Source organism: Camarhynchus parvulus, chromosome 2, assembly GCF_901933205.1.
Source record: "Camarhynchus parvulus chromosome 2, STF_HiC, whole genome shotgun sequence".
NCBI classification, from domain to species: Eukaryota; Metazoa; Chordata; class Aves; order Passeriformes; family Thraupidae; genus Camarhynchus; species Camarhynchus parvulus.
This window is the reverse complement of record NC_044572.1, coordinates 31,234,025-31,257,433: the sequence shown is the minus strand read 5'-3', so window position 1 is coordinate 31,257,433 and position 23,409 is coordinate 31,234,025. Positions and strand designations below refer to the sequence as shown.

The 23,409-nt window shown below is 38.8% G+C and overlaps 1 protein-coding gene across 1 annotated transcript in view; it reads right to left on the bottom strand.

Annotated features, from left to right (window-relative positions):
* Positions 1 to 1,431: 1,431 nt before the first annotated feature.
* Positions 1,432 to 23,409, bottom strand: part of ABCB5 (ATP binding cassette subfamily B member 5) — a 32,783-nt gene continuing 10,805 nt past the window's right edge. Inside the window, exons 12-28 of the mRNA XM_030968954.1 lie at positions 22,140 to 22,265; positions 20,699 to 20,902; positions 19,311 to 19,481; positions 16,776 to 16,937; positions 16,080 to 16,313; positions 13,994 to 14,140; positions 13,382 to 13,486; positions 12,469 to 12,546; positions 11,881 to 11,964; positions 9,742 to 9,945; positions 8,943 to 9,043; positions 7,511 to 7,651; positions 6,864 to 7,020; positions 4,365 to 4,562; positions 3,241 to 3,447; positions 2,148 to 2,294; positions 1,432 to 1,629 (exon numbers count right to left, since the gene is read on the bottom strand). Coding sequence (XP_030824814.1) covers positions 1,432 to 1,629; positions 2,148 to 2,294; positions 3,241 to 3,447; positions 4,365 to 4,562; positions 6,864 to 7,020; positions 7,511 to 7,651; positions 8,943 to 9,043; positions 9,742 to 9,945; positions 11,881 to 11,964; positions 12,469 to 12,546; positions 13,382 to 13,486; positions 13,994 to 14,140; positions 16,080 to 16,313; positions 16,776 to 16,937; positions 19,311 to 19,481; positions 20,699 to 20,902; positions 22,140 to 22,265 — 2,664 coding nt within the window. The remainder of the gene's footprint in view (positions 1,630 to 2,147; positions 2,295 to 3,240; positions 3,448 to 4,364; positions 4,563 to 6,863; positions 7,021 to 7,510; positions 7,652 to 8,942; positions 9,044 to 9,741; positions 9,946 to 11,880; positions 11,965 to 12,468; positions 12,547 to 13,381; positions 13,487 to 13,993; positions 14,141 to 16,079; positions 16,314 to 16,775; positions 16,938 to 19,310; positions 19,482 to 20,698; positions 20,903 to 22,139; positions 22,266 to 23,409) is intronic.

Below are 23,409 nucleotides of genomic sequence, written 5' to 3'. Positions count from 1 at the left end.
TCTTAGGGAGAACAACTGAATTTATTTTGGCAAATCTGAGATCAGATTTTTTTGTGTGTGTGTTTTATTCCCCTTGCAGGTCCTGATACCGGAAAATAATTGAAATGACCAAAGGAGATGGTAATTACTGTAAGTTTGTCTGCTGCAATCTGGAAATTATAAAGTAGTGCAGGTTGCTCCAGGCTATAAATCCTAACCCAAAGCCATGTGCAAAACCTTGGAAAATTGAAATGCTGCAATTGGGTTTAACCAGCCAAAAAACCCCAGCTGCTGAGTCACTCTGACTACATAGTACATATTCTTCAACAGTTAAAGGAGGATGTCTTGCAGCAGCCTGAGGAATATATCAGAGGACTAAAAAATTATTAGAGCACATGTATAAACAAGCTTTGCCAACACTTAAATTTTTTTTTGAAATTATTCATAGGATAATAAACTCATTTAGAATGGCAAAGACCCTTTAAATTATCAAGTCCAAATGTTAACCTAACACTATCAGGTCCGCTACTAAACCATCACCCTAAGTATTATGCCTATTAAAAAGAAAGGAACTTATATTGAAAACAACTTTTCCTTTTTTCTTTATTTTAAAGAAAAGCTGTTTACATGGCTGACAGGATTCCACTCCAATAGATGCCATCCTAGCTCCCCACAAAACTTTTGAAATTATCTTGATGGATACAAAGAATGACTAAATTCTGTTAGGTCAGCATTTGAAAAATACTAAACAAAACAATGGTATCTTTTATGAAGTTTATTTTGATATGGAAAGGTTGTAACTATCGTAATTATTGTCTGAATTAGAGTATTGAACAACCAAGAAGTGTGTGAAGCACAGTAATATGAGAAATGTGGCATAAAGTAGGGGAAAAACCAAACCCATGCATCAATATCTTTCTCTTTAATGTAATTTTTTTTGGAATCTCAGTTTTCAGTGATAATCATCTTTAACTAAAGAAGACTTTATGACTTCATCTGGCTGATGAAGCAACCCAAAGAGCAATCACAAACATCAGCTTTTTGTTTATCCATGATGCTTAACTGCTCCCATACTCTGTTATCACCGTGGCCTATGGCAGCTGCTATGGGCCAGGGTTTGGGGGGACAGGGAGAGCAGGGTACCCACCTGAGCTGTGGCTGAGACTACACCAGGTGTGACACCCTGCAGAGCATGTCACACACCAAACTGCTCAACACATTCAGTCCCTAGGACTCCTCTGTGCCCCTTCTGTGACCCAGCACCGGGAACGTACTGCTCATCCCCATGGATATGTGGGCCAAGGGCTACACTGGATACAGCAACCAGGCTGCAACACAGGTCCTGCTCAGTCAGCACAAGTACAGCCACAGTAATCCTCTGTAGAGATTTTAACGTCTTCCCATAAAAAATCCAAAACAAAATAAAAAACCCCAACAATTCAGCAAGTAGTACTAATTAGAGACTTGTGCGTTTACAAGGGCATAGTAGTGTCCTTCCTTGGCCAGCAGCTGGCTGTGGGTGCCCTGCTCGACCACCCTGCCGTTCTTGATCACCACGATGATGTCGGCTGTCTGCACGGTGGACAGGCGATGGGCAATGACGATGCAGGTCCGACCTTGCCGGGCGTTATCCAGCGCTTTCTGGACAATCTGTCCACAGAGAACACAGCAATACTGTTAGCACCTGAAAAGCCTTCCCTTGTCCTAGGAACTACCTTTGATTTCCTCACTCTCTTATCACATGCCCCACAGATATATAGGTCAGTGCACATGGGAGACCTTTTCTCAACAGGATTTCTCGCTGAGGTCAGTGAGCCTGATCAAACAAACGTGAAACATGGAGAAGTGGGTTCTTGGGCTCCCAGCTTGGGTCAGAAGACAAATTCAGTATTTTCTATCAAACACATCTGATAGGAAGAAAACTGACATGTATCAGATTAATGTGGAGTTTTATACTTAAAGTTTCAGGTTTTTTCTACTTTTTATTCAGTAAATATAAACATCTTTCTACTAGAGTTCAATTCAAACCTTTCAGGTGAAAAAGCTACTGTGATACACCTGACTTGTTTCACAATTGAGCATTTGTAGCATGTTTGCTTTAATTTTATTCTACAGAGAGCAACTAGCCATGTACATAGGCATAAGCATTTCACATAACAATCACTCACCTTTTCACTTTCAGTGTCAAGAGCAGAGGTAGCTTCATCCAGAAGCAGAACAGCAGGATTACGAACCAAAGCACGGGCAATTGCTATTCTTTGTTTTTGACCTCCAGAAAGTTGTGTCCCTTTCTCACCCACCCGTGTATTATATTTCTGGATATTAAAAAAAAAAAAAAGATCACCAGGGAATACTTTTAGAGAAGGAAGATTAGAGAAATAAAATTTATTCCCGGCTATAAAAGTTAAGCATTTTCATCTTGAAAGAAAGAATAGTGCAAGTGGTTTTAAGAAAGCTAAGGCTTTATAAACATCTCTAGTACAAGCAGTTATATATACAGCCACACATACTCATAGCCAGTCTGAAAATTTACTCCCTCAAAGGCTGGAATAGGTTTTGAATGGTACCAGAGTGAGGCATCCAAAGAGCGTATGTTCATAAGATTAACTAACGATTTAATTCTTACTGACATATTCACAAAGAATTTGAAGTTGCATTGCCTGTGAATTAAGAATCTCAAACATTATTAGTAGTAATGAAAATGAAATATTTTTCAGCATTATTGCCTCAGTTTCAGGTACCTAGAACTACAGTGAAAACAAGCTATCAAAGCATTTTTCCTTGTTAGAACCAAATTCTTGTCAAACATGAAGGTCAAACGCCATGCTATTCACTTTTGATTTACTGCCCCTTTGTATTTATTAAGAAAGACTCTCTATGCATATCCATTCAGTTAGAAATAGACTATTTTACTAAATTTTTTTAGAAAAATAAGATGTCTTTATCAGAGTAACTTGAAGAGTTTCTGCTGTCAAAGGAAAAATATGGAAAAAAATTATTATGAGCACTTACTTATACATAGAACATCCTCTCATTTCCCTCTCCTCACTTCCTCAAATATTGTGGGCTGTATACCACTGTAATTATGAAAACATCGGCTTTTTTTTCAACAAACTAAAAAGGATTTTAAGCTTGAAACACTGACATTTAAAAACATAAAGGTTATTATATTAGGGAAAACAAAAGTGAGCACTGCCTTGATATCTCTATATTATTTCAAGTATATGATCTCACTGTGAAGAGAAGATCACTGTCTCTTACCTCTGGCAGTTTTTCAATGAAGGCATGAATATTTGCTGCTTTAGCTGCTTCTTCAATTTCCTCCTGACTAACCACCCTACTGTTGTCTCCATATTGGATATTTTCAGCAATGCTGCAGTCAAACAAAATGGGCTCCTGTGACACCAGGCCCAGCCTGGACCTCAGCCATTGTAAATGTAGAGATTTGGTATCAAATCCATCTGCTAGCTAGAAAAAGCAACAGAAACATTATGCCAAGCTGGCTACTGAGCTCATCCACACATATCTGCTGTAAACAGGAAGTGTAAATTCTAAGACAAAGCCCATTATGTGTTATTTTACCAGATGTAATCAGGTAAAATTTTGCATGCTAAATGAAAATGAACCAGCGGAATAGACAAAATAGTTTCCTGCATTAGTTTTTAATTTTGTGTTTTGCTTCCATTTGCTAGCAAGCAGAAACAACCTGCAGATAACAGGTGGTTCTTGTGGTTCTTCCAGCCCTACTGACCACAAGGAGCACCAGGAAGCTCATGGGAAATGCTGCCTCTTGCCCCTTAAGGAGCTGAGCACAACAATAAATATCCTCAGCTGTAGGCCTTTCGATCTTGCAACCTCCAAAGGAGGTTTCTTTCCACTTTTTTATACCCATTAACAAGGGTTGTATCAAAAAGCCCATTGGGACCTCATGATGATGAAACAATGACATCTATTACATTTGTGTTATCTGAAGCATATATCTGTCCCTAATGTGTTAGTTCATATCAGCAAGAAAACTTACACACTGACAAGCAAGATACATTAGTGTTATGCCCCTGTCTGACCAGGGTGTGAGGAGCCTTGGGGAAGAAATGCAGTCAGACCTGGTCATTCCTTTCCCAGGCAAGATCTGTGACCTGAGGATGCACCCTGTGCCAGCATGGATGCCACTGCTGGTACATGTGGGCAAATGCCCAGGCCAGGCAATGACAGCGGTTTGGGGATCATCTACAGATCCACTGGAGGCACAGCCTCTAACTCACACCTCTAAAAAAAGGCATCTCAACAGAGGGACTGACAGGCTTGTCAAAAGCCTCGGAAACCTTGGCACATAAAGAGCTCTGTAGATCTAATTACTATTAATAGCCACACAAATCTATTCTTACCACTTGTCCTTCCACAGGGTCATAAAATCTCTCCAAGAGCTGAATGGAGGTACTTTTGCCACAGCCGCTGCTTCCTACTAATGCCAGAGTCTGTCCTTTTTTAACTTTCACATTAAGTCCTTGCAAAACCTGAACTTCTGGCCTTGTTGGATATACAAAATGGATGTTTCTGAATTCAATGTTGCCTTCAAAATGGCTCTGAAAAGGAGTAGAGAGTTCACATGCTCATATTAACATTATTAGCCTTAACTATAACAACACTTGTTAAGACTTGGTTATTAAAGTGAGAGATCCAAAAAAGTTTGGGAAGGTGTTTTCAAAAGTGCTTTTGAAATTCTTTTAAATGACATATTGGACTGAGCATAGTATCACTAGTTATAGGATGATCTTCAAGTCACAGCATTCTTCTGGAGAAGTTTTCTGCATCTCTTGTGTCTATTTTTTCACTTAATCTTTGAAAAGAGTATCACAGAAGCACAGAATAAACTGAGGTGGAAGGGACTCCCCAGGATCAGAGTCCATCTCCTGGCCCTGCACAGCACCATTCCCAAGAATCACACCATGTGCCAGAGAGCATTGTCCAAACACTTCTTGAATTCTGTCAGGCTTGGTGCTGTGACAGCTTCCCTGGGGAGCCTGTTCCAGTGCTCAACCACCTTCTTAAGAAGATTAGAAAATATCCAGATTTTTCATTTCTAATAGATTTATTTGAGATACTTCTTGTGACATAAACTGTATCATTTGCTTTCCTGATCTTGCCCTGCAGGTAGCACAATTTGAACAAATGTAACACATGGTCAAAATTAGAGATTAAGATAGCACAGCTAAATTCTTCAGTAGGTTATTCACGAGCACAAAGGACAAGCTGTGTTTAAAAAAGCAGTGATAGTTAATTAGACATCCTAGGCAGGTTGATATTTAAGAACAAGTAGAAGAAAGGGGGAACACGCCAAAGCTGTCCTGTTCTTTGGGGTATGAGCCAGCCCCCTGTACATGCCAGCAATACTACTAACATGATGTTCTCACAGCAGGTATTAACCTAATTTGATGGACTCAAACATTTTCTTTGCTAAGTCATAGTCATCACTGGCAGTTAAGTCCAGTCTACAATAAAAATGTTTTCACTTCAGTTTTATTTTACTGGAGACCTTCTGCCAAGTCTTTCAATGTCTGTGTCAGAGAAGCCTGGTTCAAGAAAATATGCAAGCATGCTCAGAACTTTAAAGGCTGAAAATCCTGTATATGAGCTTGAAGTTATAGAAAACTGGATTATGTCTTCCTGAGTAGGAGCTACCTTCTAAAACTGCATGAGAGGTTAATTTTAAATTTAGATGAACCTGGATATGCCATTGTAATCCTTCTAGAACATGTAATTTGAAAGCATTACATGCAGAAATTTGACAAGTGCTGAGGTCAGGCCCCCCAATGACAATTTTGGTTTAGAGGCAAGGCTCACCGGGGAATTTTTGAGTATTTTCTGATTTTCACTTTTTATTGGTTTTTGATTGTTGTCTTTCCTCCCCCAACTTTAGAGCAAACTAAATTATTCATTAAGCTTATTTTGACTTCACAAGAGCACATTTTTAATTGTAAAAGTTTCCACAGATGGAATAGGATGGCTTTTGGCAAAGTGCCTGTCTGTAAAGGAACTAATCTATCTTATTTACATAATAGTTAGGAAAATGCATTAGTATTTTATTTCTCCTATAAACTCTTACAAAGACAACAAAACTTTTTATTGGAAGTAACATTATCAGTGTTTTCCTGAAGCCATTTATACTGTGAGTCAGTAGAATGAAAAGTATTTTTTTAATCATTTAGAGAAAAACTACCTTAAAGGCCATACACTTTTGTCTAAAACCCAGAAATAATATGGTCCCTAAATAAGTCAGTGCCACTATATAGTGTCTGCCTTTTGACAGAACCATAGAATGGTTTGGATTGGATGGGGCCTTAAAGAACATCTAGTTCCAACCCCCCCTGCCATGGGCAACGACAGCTTTCATTGGACCAGATTGCTCAGAGATCCATCCAACCTGGCCTTGAACACCTCCAGGGATGGGATATCTGCAGCTTCTCTGTGCAACTCATCCCGTCCTCACAGGAAAGAATGATTTTCTAGTATCTCATCTGAGTCTACTGTCTTTCAGTTTGAAGCCATTCCCCCTTGTCCCGTCACTACATGCTCTTGTAACAAGTCCCTCTTCATCTTTCTTGTAGGCTCCTTTCAAGTCACAAGTAGGTCAGCCTAATTCAGAATCCTTTTGTGACACCCTAAGAAATAGAGGTGCCTATTTCTTAAGGTGTCATGAAAGGTGCCAGTTTCTTAGGGTGTAACCTGTGAATACAATTCCTGACAATAATTGCTAATTTAGTTTGTTACAACATTTTTTCCTGTGAAATAAAGAACACTCCTTCCAAAAAAATTCACCCCAAACCCCAAAGGAACAGATCTCCAATATCCTGCCAAGCTCCCATGCAAAATAACACAACCCTTACCAATTTTTCACCTTGTTCACTGTAACTGTCAATTAGAGGTTTTCTGTCCAAAAGCTGAAAGATTCTTTGAGCTGACACTCGAGCTTTGCCGTAGTCTGGTGCCATGGAAGAAGACTGCCCAACATTCATAGCTGCAAATATGACAGAAGAGAAGACTCTAAAAAGCAAAGGACAAAGCATGATTCATTCCAGGTGGAACAATGCATTTGCTTCCCACTGCATAAAACATACCTTCAGAATAAAGCTTTTTAGCATCTTTAGGTTATGATGTTTCTGGAGTTCCTCACACTCCAAGATGTCATCCAGTACTAGGAAGGTCAGCTTGCTCCCATAGCTACTGTATAGCTGGACAGCAGTATCATATCACTTTTCTTTTCAACACCCTCTGCCTGCAAGGGACGTCAAAGGGCAAAGGCTTCTCCAGAGTAGATATGCTGATCTTGCTGCTCACTTTTGCTGTTTCGCTGTCCAAAGGAGCACCTTTCCCCAAAACAGCCCTTATGCCCAAAGAAATCTTCCAACCAGACTGAATTCCTGGATTCCCATACCCCATTACCTCTGTAATTTGATAAAATAATCTGCATGCATTGAAATCACTACACTGCGTACTAATTTTGATCTTTTTTTGTTTTATAAAGTATACTCACATAAAGACATTTTCAAAGTTGGTCAGACCATTAGCAATGAGCCATGCTCCAAATCTGAAGACTGCTGCATTAATAAAGTACTCTGAACATTGAGCTATTCCATAGGTAAATCCATAGAAAGGAGCTTTTCTCAGAGATTTTCTGATAAAAGAAGAGACTTTCCATAAATGACTTGTAAAAGAGAAACAACAGACACTGGTTGGGGGATAGCCAGACTTCTGGAATAAAATCTTCAAGCAATCCAGCTCACCCCCAAAACCACAACAAATCAGCCCACAACACACACACTCACAAACAATCCTTGCCAGACCCTAAGAGCCCCTGGCTTCAGGACATAGAACCACCCTTAGGACAGAAAGCAATGAAAACCTTGATCCTCAGTCATGTTAAATTGAATCCCCTTCCTTTGCTTTTATAGCAGGACAGGTCACTAGAGCAGTTAGTTAAAATGAAATAAGTTAATAACTACCCCATATGACCCATTTTATTAAGAAAACAATTAGGCTTAAGCCTGGCCTGAGAGCTGCCTGCAGGCTTCCATCAGCTCATCCCATCTGAGCGGAGCACAGATACATTGCTGGGTATCCCCACTAGAATTCAGACTATACCATGATTTCTCAATCTATCCCTCTGGAAGCATTTCATTCTGTGTAGCTAATTGAAAACACACCAAATAACAATCTGGTGAACTCTCTGTCCTCATTGTTTAGGATGCTCTCAGAGGAAGAGGAAATCTCCTTTCTAGTTTGAGCTGTAAATCAGACCTGTGACAGTCCAAGCAAGCATCCTGCCCAAATCTGGGCTCTTAGCAGCTCACCAGACATTGAATTTTAACACTATTTTGGTCGAGGACAGATTGTGCAATACATCACTTTCAATTCCTTCTTTTACATTAGAAGCAATTTCGATTTTGGGGTATTTTATTTAAATAAAATGGAGCTAGAAACATCTGGCAACTGTAATGATTCAAATGCATTTCAGCAGAGAAAAGACAGTGGGATGTAGTGGATCAAACAAGGGAAATGTATGAAGTTCTTTTTAAGGTTTCAAAGTCATATGAGGGGAATAAAACTTATTTATGCTATAAAGGGTGTGATGGAACTGTTAGTTCCTAAGTTAAGTAGCATCAGTGCAATACACTGACATAGAGTGAACATATATCCCATATTGTAGGCAAACACAATATTCTATAACACATGTGCAGAGAATGCAGCTTCTTAAGTGTTTGCATAATAAAAGACAAATCCTGCAAATATTTTTTTCACTCTACACTTAATAATGTATATTAAAAGATAGAGATTATACAAATTCCAAAGATATGTGAACAGCTGTTGATATTCTTCCCAGTCTTTTGGGTATTGGCTAGGTTCCAAGAAAGGTATTTACAGTAAATCTGAAAGACTAAAGTGCACTGTAAAGAAAAAAACCCCACCTATATGTATGATTCAAACAAGCAACATATCTTTCATAAAATGCTTCTTCCTTGGTCAGTGAAGCTACAGTTCTTATGTTTTCAACGGATTCTGTTGAAATCTAAACAAAGAGATTAAACAAATAAGAGGTAGTCTCTTACAACTGCAATCTTCAAGCTATCTTCTGAACACTAGATTTCTTCTCTAGCATTTATTATTTTAGATCAGAATGTGCTTGTTTAAGAGTAGTGATGAAGATGAAGAAAAGTCCTAAGCAATGAAAGTATTCTTCAGCAGTGTCTTTATTAACCATGGGTTGTGGCCCTCAAGAATTAAACCAAATTTAATAACATGGGGACAAGCACTAGTAATCTGGACACAGCTTGCTCTTTTGCACGGACTATTTCTGTCTCCTAGAAGAGCACTATCAGGTGAGTGAAGGCAGTGCCCTGAAACTCTTGAGCACATTAATGGCTTGCCTTTATGACAGAATAGAAAGGTATCAATGCTGCAAACACTTCTGGCTGCAGCAGAGCAGTGCAGAGCCACATTGCTCACCCTAGGCACCAGTGCTGGGGCTGCTTCTGCTGCAGCTGCCACGGCCCAGAAATCCACTACTGAGGCTTTCAAATACATTTTTATATTCTAATTTGCAGATGGTTTGTGTTATCTGTATTTTGCTGTTCTTGAAGATATATTAATATTCCTCTCAACACCCTTCATTTATCTTGGACAATTGAGTCAGCTATAGTATAACTACAGTGTTGTCCTTATAAGTGATCTCACACAGTACTCTGTAGTTAAAACTGAAGAACTTACTCTTCCAGCCTCTTCCAAAGCTTTTTGGTCTTCTGCAGCATGACCAGACATAGAGCTGGCACTCACAGCATTTGCACCAACAATAAAAGGAATGCAGGCCAAGATAAGCAAAGTTAGCTGCCAGCCGTATGCAAATGCAATAATGATGGCAGTCACAAGGGTAAAGACAGTCATAGTCATCAGTGCAAGTCGGCTTCCAGTTGCCTAAGAAAACCCCAGAAACCCCCCAAATATATGTAATTAGATTTTTAATTTTTGTTGCTTAAATTACAACTTCAAATTGCTGTAATCGAGGCCAAAGGTTGGGCTGAGAAATGAAGCCATGTGCGATCACGTGTGTGGGCATTATGCACCAACTTCTGTAACCATTCCTAGGGATTCCTCACACCTGCCAGCATTCAGGCCTTCAGGAGGTATTGTAGTCTGGAGAGTTGGACATGACAGTTGTTTAATGAAATGCATCTGGGACTTCACACTCTACCCAAGGTAGAGAAAATTGTGACCACTGTGAGAGTAGGGCGAGTTGGCAGTTCGATGTCCAGCAGTAGGCAAGAGTGGCTTGGTTCTAACAGCAGCCAACCACTGAGACCCTCCACACTTACAGTGGTGAAAAATTCATCCTCAGCTTCTTACATTGCTGCACTTGAGGTTGTGTTCTTAGAGCAAAGAAATCCGAATTTGGGCACCCTGCAGAAATGTTTTATCTCAGGGGGGAAATGAGTAGGAAAGACTAACTCCGACTGAAGAATTTTCACCTCCTCCCAGCCTGTATAACCTTTTCACCAAAACCTTTTTTAAATGAGCATTGATTAGCATCCAGCATCCAGGTGGGCTCTGATCTGCAGAAAGAACTTCTGCAAATAGTCCTGTGGAAATAGTTCATCTTCCAGACCTTGGCATGGTGGTAAAAACAAAAACTCTTGGGTAGGAAGCAAATATTCTTCTTTCTTTTGCCAAAGGGTTTCCTGCCCTTAAAAGACTTTTCTTGTTCCATAAATTTAAAATATTATCAATTAAACCAATGCCAAGGTGAATTGTTGCCATATGTTCTAGGGGTTGCACGTAAAGATGGATTTGGAAACATCAACCAGTGCGGCATGAGGCATGGTACTGACTTACCGATGTCTGGTATTCCAGACATCACAATAGCTCTGGAGATCCATTCATGCCTTAGTTGTTTTTTGTAGTTAGGGAGCTGTGTGCACCCCTCCTTTTTACTGCCCTGACAGGGTGATAGACTTCATTGCCACTGAAGCAAACAATCTTTTAAAGATGAAGATGACTAAATTTTGTCAAAGACTATTTCATTCCTGCAAGCCCACAATGAAGGAGGGCTGGAGAGAAACAAAAACCTATGGACACTGAAAAGTGCAAGGATTAAAGGATTAGTGATGTACAAATATGAAGGGGAAAAAAATACACTAGTAAACCTTTCCCCACAAGTCTTGCAGTGATTTGCTTTTCCCCACAAAGAGACAGAAAGAAAGAGAAATGTTTGGCAGATTGTCAGGTTCTGTGGGTGAGGTGAGAAGTTGAAGGAACTGTGCAGAATTTGCCATATTCTCTCAGCAGTGTCCAGTGGCCACCTGTCTTACACCAGCTTCTTGAGTAGTTCCCTTCCTTGGCCATTGTCCTCTGTGGTATTTTTAAATTGTGCTAGTCTATTTCTTACTGTTTGTGAAGCACATTTTGTGGCAATGGGAAGAAGAATTCTCTTCACTCACCTTCAGGTGAGTAAGGGTTTGTATCCTTTGCAAATGCAACCTCTTTGTGGCATTCAGGGGACACTCATAAGATGATGTAAAAACCTAGGGTCCAGTGACTGTGGTCCAAGCATATATATGCAGATTTCACTTTGCACAGTGAAATGCTCTACAGTTGTTATATATTTAGCTTAAAGACTTGCAGGGAGGTACATGAAAGGTACATGAACATCAGCTGGATTTTTGATAGTTGTAAATTATCAATGAGAAACCATTTCCATTGTGTCTGTAGCATGCTGTGTAAAGGCATTTACCAGTCTGTGGGGTAGATTTCCTACTTTGTTTTCTGAAATAATCTTGGAGTTCTTTGCCAATTGCAATTAATATTTGTAAGGAAAAAGACATTTGAAAAATACACATAAAAGAATCAACATACGCCTTTAACTTGGGAAGCATCTGTAGCAAGACGAGTTAGCAGAACACCAACAGCATTTTTCTGGTCATCATACCATCCAATCTCCTGCAAGAAAAGATATTGATTTTTGTTTCAAAAAATTACATGAAAATACAAAACAGGATGTCTAATTGAATATTCTGTCTGTGTAATCAGCATTTCCAAATAAATTAAAAGAAAAAGCTTAAAAATATTATTATTTTGTGGACATCGAATTGGTTGTAATCAAAGTGTTCTTGGCTATGATATTTTCCTGAACATACCTATTAAGAAACTTTTATTATAACCTCCATTTACTTAGACATTCCTTGGTCCTGAAGAGGTTAACTATTCTCTTACAAATTACCTATCCATCAGCTACAGAATCATAGAATATCCTGAGTTGGAAGGGACCCTCAAGGATTTGTACATACAGAAAGGAAAAGAAGATTTTTTATTTGCAAAGGCTATGGTAGGGTTCTTTTTTCTTCCAGTCACCAATTTACCAGTCCCTTTCATATGTTTCTACAAACACACAGTTTCTTGTCCACACCCATTTCTCTCTTGATATCGTAACTGCCTAATTCATACCTGCTGAAGTAATGCTCTGAAGCACAAAGAGCGCAGTCTCATTGTTAGGGTTTCCCCAGACTTCCCAAACATGAATCCCTGGGGGAGGAAAACCAGTCACATTTTCTTATCTGATGCTGTAACTGTTTATAAATCTGCACAACAAAAGCAATCATACCAAGAAGCTCAACAAAAGCCATCACACCTGCAACCCCCTGTGAATATGTATGTCCTGGGAAAAGCGTCATTCACATTCCTGAACCTGAAACTTGATTTTCTCACAAGAAGGAAGCAACATAGCAAAGAAGGCATCTATATATTACATTCTTGTATCACAACCACCCCAAGCAAAGGGAGATTAAACTTTTCTGGTCAATCATGCACACACAGACAGCAGCACTACAGTATAAATCAACCTGTCTAGTGATTGGCTTCCCTATCCTGTCTGTGACCAGAAACATTCACTCACAGCAGTCATTCCGATGGATTTTTATGATGTGGACATCAGAGAGCACGCAGTGCTTTCTGCAAGCTTTAAGAGTGCAGGAAATGATGGAATTTACTCAATGGTATGAAAAGCACTGTCTGCAATGGAAAGATTGAGTCTGCTTTATACTTGCTTTGGCAAGACCCTATAGACTAGTCAGTGAGAAATATCAGTATTAACTTTGACTTTTAAGGCTGGACCCTCAACTTTGATTTCAATCATGTTGAATTAACATTTCCTTCAGTGGATTATTTAAACCATGAGCAAATATAGATCTATGTCTTTAGGTAAATATTAATCCTACGTATCTCAGGAAGACCCTGGCACTTGTGCATATTTTTGTAAGCTCTGATTGGTTTTTTACTTCTCAGATTGTGTTGATATGAGTTATACCTGCAGCCTGTTGGAAGGTCAGAGCTTTTAAGATTTCAGTGTAGTGACACTTACTTGGATTATGTACGCTGCTAAGATAATCACTCCAAGTAAAAGAAATATTAAAGAAAGCAATACAGTGTTTTTACTCCTTTTTTCTGGATCTCTTTCTTGAAAAGCCTATGAAAAGAAAAAACCCACAAAAATGAGTACATAGACAAGCATCCATTACATAAGCCAGCCTTCATCTCAAGAAGCTTGTCTGCCTACTTTAATTTCTTTTAGCAAGTATCCTGGATTCTAAAATCAGTCTGCAGTCAACTTTCTGCTGAGGACCCAAAAGATAGTCCAACTTTCCATTTAACCTACATTGCACTAATTTGTTCTCCCAGATCCATCAACGTGCCTCCTTTCCCCAGCTAGTTAGACGCAGTTCCACCATCCTCTGCTTCTAGAGTCCCTTCAACATTTTTCAATGGATGTATTTATACGAGTTAATCCCACTCAGAGACTAACATGGAAAGAAGTGAATGGTTGAGCATGAAGAAAGCTCAGGACTGCAACTTCTAGTTGCAAAAAACACCCCACCCAAACAAAAAAGAACAAAAACAAAAACCACCCCCCACCCAAAAACCCCCAAAAGAAAGAAACAAAAAAACCCCCAAAACCCGCAACTAAAAAACTTACCCCAATGATTTTTCCAAATATAACAGCAAATGTAGGGTGGACTGCACCTATGACAGCAGCAGCAATCACTCCCAGCAGTACATAGAACCACTCAGGTTTGTTCAGAGCCAAGATTTTTAAGTAAGGCACAGCAGGGAGATTTTCTTCCTACAGGAGAAAGTTGTGAGTTTTCCTTGGAAAGAGAAAATAAAATTCTCCAGACAGTGGGTGTTCATTAGGCCTTGAGCAGTGAACAGTCTTCGTAAAATACTGAAAGCCCTCTCTGTGCACTCAGATCAAGCAAACATGCTGGAGATTTGCTGCTTTGCTGTTTCATGTCCTAGAACACAAACTGCACTGTAAAAATGTGTAGGCAAAAAACTTAACAAAAGGCTAAGTCATGAGGGGAGAGGGGCCAGGACAGTTCACTGAAAGTCAGAAGGACTGGTCACCATGAATGGTAACTAATATTTCAATCATTATAAAGAACTGAACATCTCACAGTTCAGAGGACAGAAAAGACCCCTCCAGTTCAGCTAAATACCAGTGGGCTGGCAGTAGAACAATTGGGTAGAGAGGTCATTTTTCTCTTTGGCAAACTATATCCAATGAATCATTACCAAAGCCAGGAACGAGGCATTTGTTAGAGTCAGTTAGCCTGTTTGTGTTTTCAAGGCACAAAAAATGTTCTGTCTTGCTCTACCACTTTATTTAAGTGCTTATGCCTCCAAAGGGATATTTCTGGAAAAGTAAATAATGAAAGCATCAGAAATGAGGCAAAATATTAGTCAGGATTATAAGCAATTTGCTCTTGCTTCCTGGTTATTTTATCTTGCTTTTTAGATGCTGAATGAAGGTGGCTAAATCTCAACTCTAAAAGTGGGCTGATTTTTTTCTGAAATAATTACAGCTGCTGGATGTTTGACTTCATTTCTTCTGAATGTGATGAATATTGTATTCTTGAGCATGAACACCCACTATTTCCTCTAAGGTCTTAAGCAGTATTAATATACAGCCAAAAAGTATCTTTTGAAGTTATACAACATTTTATATGATAATGGGAATGGGTCCAGCTTGTTCTTGCTATTTGAAATATTCATTAGCTGGAAGATGAATTTTAGACAGGAGGAAAATCTACAGATAAAATCATACTAAGAATTTAATAATTATTTAAAATATTTATTACAGATGAGATCCTAACTACCACAGACTTAGAAGAATTAATGCTTTTACTTTGGAATTTATATTTTAGTTCTTCACTGCAAAGTTCTTGAAATCAGGCAAAAACCCCCAAAAACTAAACAAAAAATGCAAGCAACGTTAATATATCAAATCACTCTTCCAATATGTTTAATGAAAAAAGTACTACAAAATAGAAAACAAAATCAAGTTTCTGTTGAGCTGCTCATCTCAAGTCTGTTCCAGAATGCACTAGAAATCTGCTCTTTTTGACGCTATGAGCAAGTTTTATTCAACTTTGAAATAAAATAATTTTTCTTAACCCCAAACTTCCTACATGACTTTTATTGATTATGTCAATCAAGTTGTTTTATCTGTAAATACCCTGCAAAACTGAAGCATATACTAAACCAGAAGGAGAAACATCTCTTTTAATGGAAATGTTCTTCAAAATGACAGGGGTTCAATTCTTTTTTGTTTTTTTGCTTGACATAAATGTAATATGATACTCGAAAGTGCCCTCAATTTGGGTACGCACACTCCAGGGATTATATTATCCAACATATTTGCAACAGTAAGTACCAGGGAGTAAAGAATCTTGCAAATGAAATCTCATAACTAGCTTCAATTAGATAGAATTAAAATAAAGAACTTAAAAAAATCTGTACCACTGAAATAATTCTCTTAAAATGTACAAAGCAATGTACAAACCAATAGCAATTTTTTTCAAGTTCCACATTAACTCAGTAGCATTAAAATAAGGTCTTTGTTAAGACAAATTATCCTCAGTCTGGTGAGTACTGACTGCAATATCACATGAGTAAATGTTGCAGAAAAGACAGCTATCTAAATGTAATCCAAGTTATGTGGGTTTTGTTTATGCTTACATCTTATAATTAAAATTCTAAACTGAAGTTCTAATACCAACCTCCACCTCCTTTTGTTTCTTCTTTTGTCCAAAGGGATTTTTAGATGAACTCCTCTTGCTCTTGTATCGGCTGGATCTTCTTCGTATGCTGCCTTTCTCTGGCATCACAGAGATTTCAAAATGATTTTGAAGACTCAACTCTTCTACAGGATTTATGTTTTCCTCATATTCCTCAGCTCCTGAGCCTTCACTATCTTCTGATGTGCCACCATCCTGAACATCACTGTTATAACCCTAGTGAGAATTCAGGATATACATTTACAAGGCATTTTGACTAGAAAAAAGACTTTTTTTTTTCTCCTGAATACTACTGTTTCAATTGTGTAACTGTAGTTGTCTATAGGCCACATATATTTCAGTCTACAATTGCAGAGCAGTAGACTATTTGATTTTGTCCCCCTCTTTTCCTTTAAAGCCATCTATGGAATCCACCTGGAATCTAACACCTCTATGGTTATGCCATAAATATGCAGTCTGTGCCCTAAACTCACTTATGTTTTTGTCATATTGGATTGCATAAATATGAAACATTATGGGTAAAACCCCCAAGAATTCCAAGCCTGTGCCCATGCCCAGACTAGAGTAACTGAGCAGCTGCCAGCTGGATAACATGCAGGAACTAGAGAGAAAATTACTCCACCAACCATTTGACAGCTTTGTGAAATGGAGAAAGAAAGTAAATAAATTTGCCTTTACCTGCTGCATTACAAGGGAATAGTAGACTCCTTTCTGTAGCATCAGTTCACTGTGTGTCCCTTGTTCAACCACGATACCTTTCTCAAATCCGGCGATAGTGTCAGCAGTCCTGATGGTAGACAGTCTGTGAGCAATCACGATGGTGGTACGTCCAGCCCGAGCCTACAGAAACACACAAAACCCAGTTACAGTTAAGTTGTGCAAGAAAATAGCACAGAAATAAAGTTATTTTAGTCAACTGTAATACATAGTAAATTGAAACTTTAAAAATACTTTTCTTTCTTTTAAAAGCAAAGATTGTTATTTTTGCCTGGCTTCGTGTCCTTGTTTAGCAGTGCAAGGACAGTTTTATTTGACTAATTTAGACAGAGAAAGCCACATTAGTCTTTGAGACAGGCAACAAAAATTAAAGACCATAATTAAAGTTTATTTATTATTTGACTTTTATAATATTTGACCTCTTTGAGCTAAAGTTGCTCACAAAGTGTTTCCATGTGCATGCAAGCATGATGGGGAAATGCCATAAGAATAGTTAGATCTTTCTGAAAATAAAGCTTGGATCACAAATATATAAAGAGCAGATATTTTCTTTGTCCCTGCAAACTTTTGGAAGTACAATATCAGCATAATTTCTGACCAGACTTAGCAGGAAAGCATAGAGGAGCAAACTTGCATCAAAAATGGGTTTGAGCCACTCCCTTCTGAAACAAATTTATCTGACAATAATTCTACTGGGATTTGGCAGGAGGAGCTGCTGAATTCTCAGTCAGCAGGTTACATGCTCCACCTCTCTCCAGCGCCCTCACACAGACCAGAGGCATACACAGCCTTCATGCAGCAAATGAACACAGGACCCCTTGTGACTGCTGGAGAGGCTGGCTTCCCTCCACCCTAATGCCTGGAGCAGATGGCAGCTTGGCAGGAGGAGAGATCCAAGGGAACCTCAAGTATGTTCTGTGAACCTGGAACCTGCTGGAAGTTGCTTGCTACAGAAGTTGTACATCATATGGGCACAGGAACAGGGACATGAAGATAATGAGGCCATCTGCAGTAGGGGACTGCTACCATGGAGGTTTGAATTCTTCCCCCCCAAGCAAGTCACTCCCAGGAAGTTTGCCACAACGCGGTTTTATGCCTCTGGCCTAACACACAAAGCCTCACCACTGCAGCTGGGAGCTCTGATCAGAACTAGCAAAATGCTTTATAGGGTGCAAAGTTATCTAAAAACAGCTGGCTACAAGGAGCTGCACATGAATGCCTTGAAACAGTGAGTGTTCATGAGGTTAGTATCTCTGCTCCTCAGCTGTAAAAATAATGAACAATAGTAGCACCACTTTTTCCACTCAGGGATGTTGAAATGAAATTTGGAAATCTCATTAGGGGACTGCACTGATAGACATCAAAATGCTGTGAAAACATGACTAAGTTATGATTCAGGGCTCATTTTGGTGTGTTCTGAGAATATGAAGGATGAGAAAGAGTTCACTTAATTGAGTGACCTCCCTCTGTTATGCACTCAATGAAACAATAAGCTTCTGGGAAAGCTAAGTACTTGATTACAAAATTAAAAAAAAAACAAACAAACAAAAAACAAAACCAAAACATGCAGAAGAAAGATAATATTAATATTATTTTTGCATTCTACATGTTACCTCAATATTAATCACCAGAATTACATGGCTATAACAAAGAGCTGCACTCTACCTCAGATTTAAGCTCACTAATAAGTGAAGATGACAAATTCTGTGTTTCCCTTGAGCCGTAATGGGAATTCATATTTCTCTGCATAACTACTGAAATGAAAGGCAGGATTTTTCACCTCATTTAAAAAAATATATTAAAATAAATATTAGACAAAAGAAAAAACATTCAAGCCAAGCCATGAAGATCTTTTTCAATCAAAGCCTATGAGTTCTACTGTATGTTGATGGGAACAGATGATGAAGAAGGTGGGCTGTGAGGAAGGTATCATGTGCTGATCAGAGACATGGGTACAAGATCTGACAGCCCTGCTCTGCAGTAGCACCCACCCTAGAGCTGTGGGGCTGCTAAAAGCAGGAAAAGAATGAAAATTGCTAAATATCAAAAGCTTTCTTAAAATTATGAAGCAACTATTCAATAAAGAAAAAATACTAGGGATATCAATAACATATACTTTTCTATTAATCCACCTGGAAAAAGCCATTCTGTCCTCATACCTTGCTTTGATAAGATGCCATCAATTTACCAGCAAATGAACAATTATGATTGGAGAAAGGGAGTGCAGGAGACCTAAGTTACAGTTCCACATGACTAAGTGTCTTCTTGATTATTAGTAAGGCAAAACCAAAACCCCTAAAAAATTAAACCAAATTTTCACATAAATTTTTGATGGTTCAAACTCCTTGTTAAAACACTGAAATTAAGCATCCATCCAAATTTTATTTTCCAGTGTTCTTGATTCTGATGGAAGCTGGCACTGAAAATTGTACACTAAGTTTCCTTAAGTGCTTGTTGCACTTTTTCATGGCAGCTGCTAGCTTCAGTGAGTCCTACCTTATCAAGAGCTGCTTGCACTATGGATTCACTCTGAGTATCTAATGCAGATGTAGCTTCATCCAGAAGAAGAATCTTGGGATTTCTTGCTAGGGCACGGGCAATGGCTATTCGTTGCTTCTGTCCTCCACTCAGCTGAGCCCCTCTTTCACCCACCATGGTGTTAAATTTCTGATAAATGAGACAACAAAACAGAAGTTGTGAGACACCTCAAATCCTCACTTCTCAGTGCAACCCTAAGTACTCATCTTCTAGAAGATATATCTTCTGGCAGCTGACTTGAGCCCAAGCAGAGCAAACATGGAAGGATGTCCATCCAACCAGCCCTTAGCCAAACCCTCCTGCCCCCACATGTTATGCCTGTTCAACTTTGAACTTATGGCTCTTTAAAGATCTTTATTGCTCACACAGTGCTCCAAACCCTAGGGTTTCTCAAGGCAAGCCTGTAAAAGGGATCTCTATATTTTCCGAGGATTGCCTATCTTTCCAAAAGGGCTGGAATTATAGGGACACACCAATAGGGTGCCTCCTTTGAATCTGAGACACTCCCCCTTGGAGCCATGGTTTAGTTCCTACTGACCATATCACTTACTGCAAAGTCACAAGTCTCAAAGTCCACTGTAGTTTTTTATTACATAGCTATTTAAGAGTAAATATGAACAAATCACTCTTCCTGAGAACAAGGAACCTTGGAACAGATTGACATGTTTGAAGTGGCGCATGCTTGAGTGATGGGGCCAAGCTCTCTAAAGTAGTAAAAGGTTTTGAAATCAAATCCCAGGTGGGCACTTTTCCCACATTTTTAACTTCAGGAGCAAAGACAAAGACATATTATCCATTTATGAGGATGTGTTTAGAATTCTTGACCTCGCTTCTCAGTCACATCCTGAAAGGAGTAACACACCTACTGCTAAGAGAGGGCTCAAAGCTGTGAATCTCAGGCAGAGGAAGATCTTTGTAGCTGCTAAAAGGGCATACTTATTTACTTCAGGGCATATTTATTTACCTCCACCCACTCCCCGCTATTTCCTGTGAATGTACAGTTAGCTCCTGACAAAGGGCTCTGGATTTCTGGTTCTTCTTTCTAAAAGCCAACTCCTCTATGCCTCATGGGATGGGTAGGGATGGCAATACAGCTGTGAAGCTTCCTTTCTCCCTAGTTAAGCCATTGACATTTTTTCCCAGACTCCATCACAAGTCCTTTGAGAGCAACCAAAGGCACAATATTTAGTTGAAAAACTCTCTACTGGAGGCAATAAGCTGCTGGAGGCAATAAGTGTATTTTGAGAAGTTGTAGTATAACTTTCATTCCCATGCTCTGCCTCTCAGAAACAGGACACCAGCTTAAATGGATCTTTCATTCTTACACTCAAAGTTCAGGAACTTACATCAGGCAGTCTAGATATAAAGTCAAAAGCATTGGCTTCCTTGGCTGCTTGCTCAATTTCAGCATCAGAAATGTCTTCTCTGCCATAGCGAATATTCTCAGCTATTGTGGTTGCAAACAAAACAGGCTCTTGGCTCACAATGCCAATATTTTCTCGTAGCCACTTTGTATTAAGGGTCCGAATATCCCGACCATCTAAGGTAATCTGAGAGGAAAAGAATGTGTCAAAGAAGTCAAGGAAATGCACTCTGTTCATAATAAAGCAATTAATTACTCTTACTTGAATGAAGTATCAGCCACAAGGTCAAGGAAAAAAAAATTCTTTAATAGAGAGCTATGTTGGGGGAGAAGCTACAACTGCAGTTTTTCCATTTGTTGCACAGGATGGAAAATTATGATGAGTGGCATAAACAGAGAAGACATCAGGGGCTTTTTTTCCCCCCTGTTTGTTATCCCCCAATCACCATTACGTCTGAGTTGGCTTAAGAATTTCACAGCTTCCTTGCACACTTTGCACATGATTCTCGTGCCCCTGTGCCAGTTTATTGTCCTCATAGTTGCGGCTACACAATCACCTCTCTGGCTGCGCTTAACACCAGATCAAAGAGAGTCCAAGTTGACTAAAAGGAAAGTTATTTTTTAACGTAGGTAATTTGCAGTGTGGTCTTATGAACATTGGCGTTGACACAGCAAATGAGGCATGGGGGCAGGAATGAACAGCCACAGGAAAGCTAAATTTAAGAAAGAACTGTGTTGAAAACAGCTGCCTTGATACCTTAAATACTGATAGTTCAATTTTTCATATTTGAAATGTTTACCTACTTTCAACTAGCAGTAGTAACTATTAAGTAGCATCCTTCAAATATCAAATTTTCTTAAAAATACATTGTTTCATTTACCTAATTTTTTTCCTTTGGAAATTTCATGTGGGACATATTTACCATTTACCAACTGGATTTATTGTTTAGTGGTAAAACACATACAATTCGTAATGATGGAAACTTCTGTGCGTTAGCGGACAGTGAAAAACAAGCCAAGAAATCAACCATTTAAAATAGGAAAACTCTCTCCAGGTTTTAGCTTACATTCAATGAAAAGGAAGCAAAATACAGCAGGACTCTGTTGCATTATGCTTTGCCCAAAAATGTTTAGGGAATTTAAAAAATGAACAGTTAATAATTATTTTAAATTCAGATCTTGCAAGTCTACTCCAAGACTTGTGTCATTTGCTATTTGTGATGTAGTACTGTAAGAAGGAGCAGAATAATGAAGTCAAGCCAACAAGAGGAGATAGTTCATTTGAAATTTAAATTGTGGAAATATGAACTATACAGATATATGGTGAAATTCAGCCAAAATGGAAAACAAGGTTCAGTCAATATGGGAAACTCATGCATGTCCTAATAGCTCTGAGTTTTTACAATTCCTTTGCAGACACTCACTTCTCCCTGGTCAGGGTCATAGAATCTCTGCAGCAACTGAACAGTAGTGCTTTTTCCGCAGCCACTGGCACCAACTAAAGCAATGGTCTTCCCAGTTTGCACTTTCAAGTTTAGACCTTTGAGGATCTGGAAATAAATAAATAAATAAATAAATATATATATATATATATCTTAGTTTTACAAGTTTGATTAGAGAACAGTCTGTCAAAGTAAGTGTAGCTGTTGCTATCAAGGTCGTAGTGAGTGCCACAGTTTGAAGGTATGGCAACATTAATAATATAATTATATTGTATTATTGACAACAATAATATAATAATTTTACCTGGGAATATCCTGGAGCACTGATAGGAAAAACTCTTCACCTATGCTTGTGACATGTATTAGCCTTTGAAGCAGGATGGCTGCATGCAACCTGCCTTTTGGGAATGGCCCCTAGATCCTTCTGGCTACCAAAACAAGCCTGGGAAATTTTTGAGAAGATTGATAACTGGAACAGGCCAAGTTCATGCCAAGAAACATTTTAAGAGTTCCCTTGCATAGACCATTGCATTCCATTGCCTGGGAAAATTCCCCAGCACACTCAAACTAATATAGACACAGCCACACTACTCTGAACTTCATAGCTAATTTTCTCCAATTTGTGTGATTTAGTAGGAGGCTTGGGGTTTTAAATTATCCTGCTGTCCTTCATTTTCCAGAGCATAATTATTACGAATCTCACAGAAAATTATTTTCAGGTGCTAAAAGGTATCACTGAACCCAAGCCTGCTTTCCTCTATTTTTAAAATATAAATGGCTGTTTTGATGAAGTAATTGCTGGGAAGCCCTTAATAAGTCCCATTCCTTATTTTTAACAGTCTCAGCAACCTGGAGAGTAGCTGCAGTTAATGATATAATTTTTGCTATTTTCACATTTAGAGAACATCTTACCTCAAAAGATGTCCATGTCATTACAAGTAATGCTGTGTAGTTGCCAAAATATTTAGCTGCTATGGGAACTCTTCTTGTTTATACCAGGCTGATTTATAAGTTTGCCTACACATGTTTTTGCAATGAGAGATTAAAATAGCTGCAATATTCCTCTCCTCTCGCATTATTACATCCACGCAGCTTTACATCCCCAGGAAGCTGATATCCTGGTGCCTGCATTAGCAAGAATGAACTTTATTCTAGATACCACAATATTTACAGATGCAACTAATTACTACCACACACTAGGCCAGTTCTAACTCTCTTTCATCAGGCAACGTATTGCCAAGATTAAACTAAT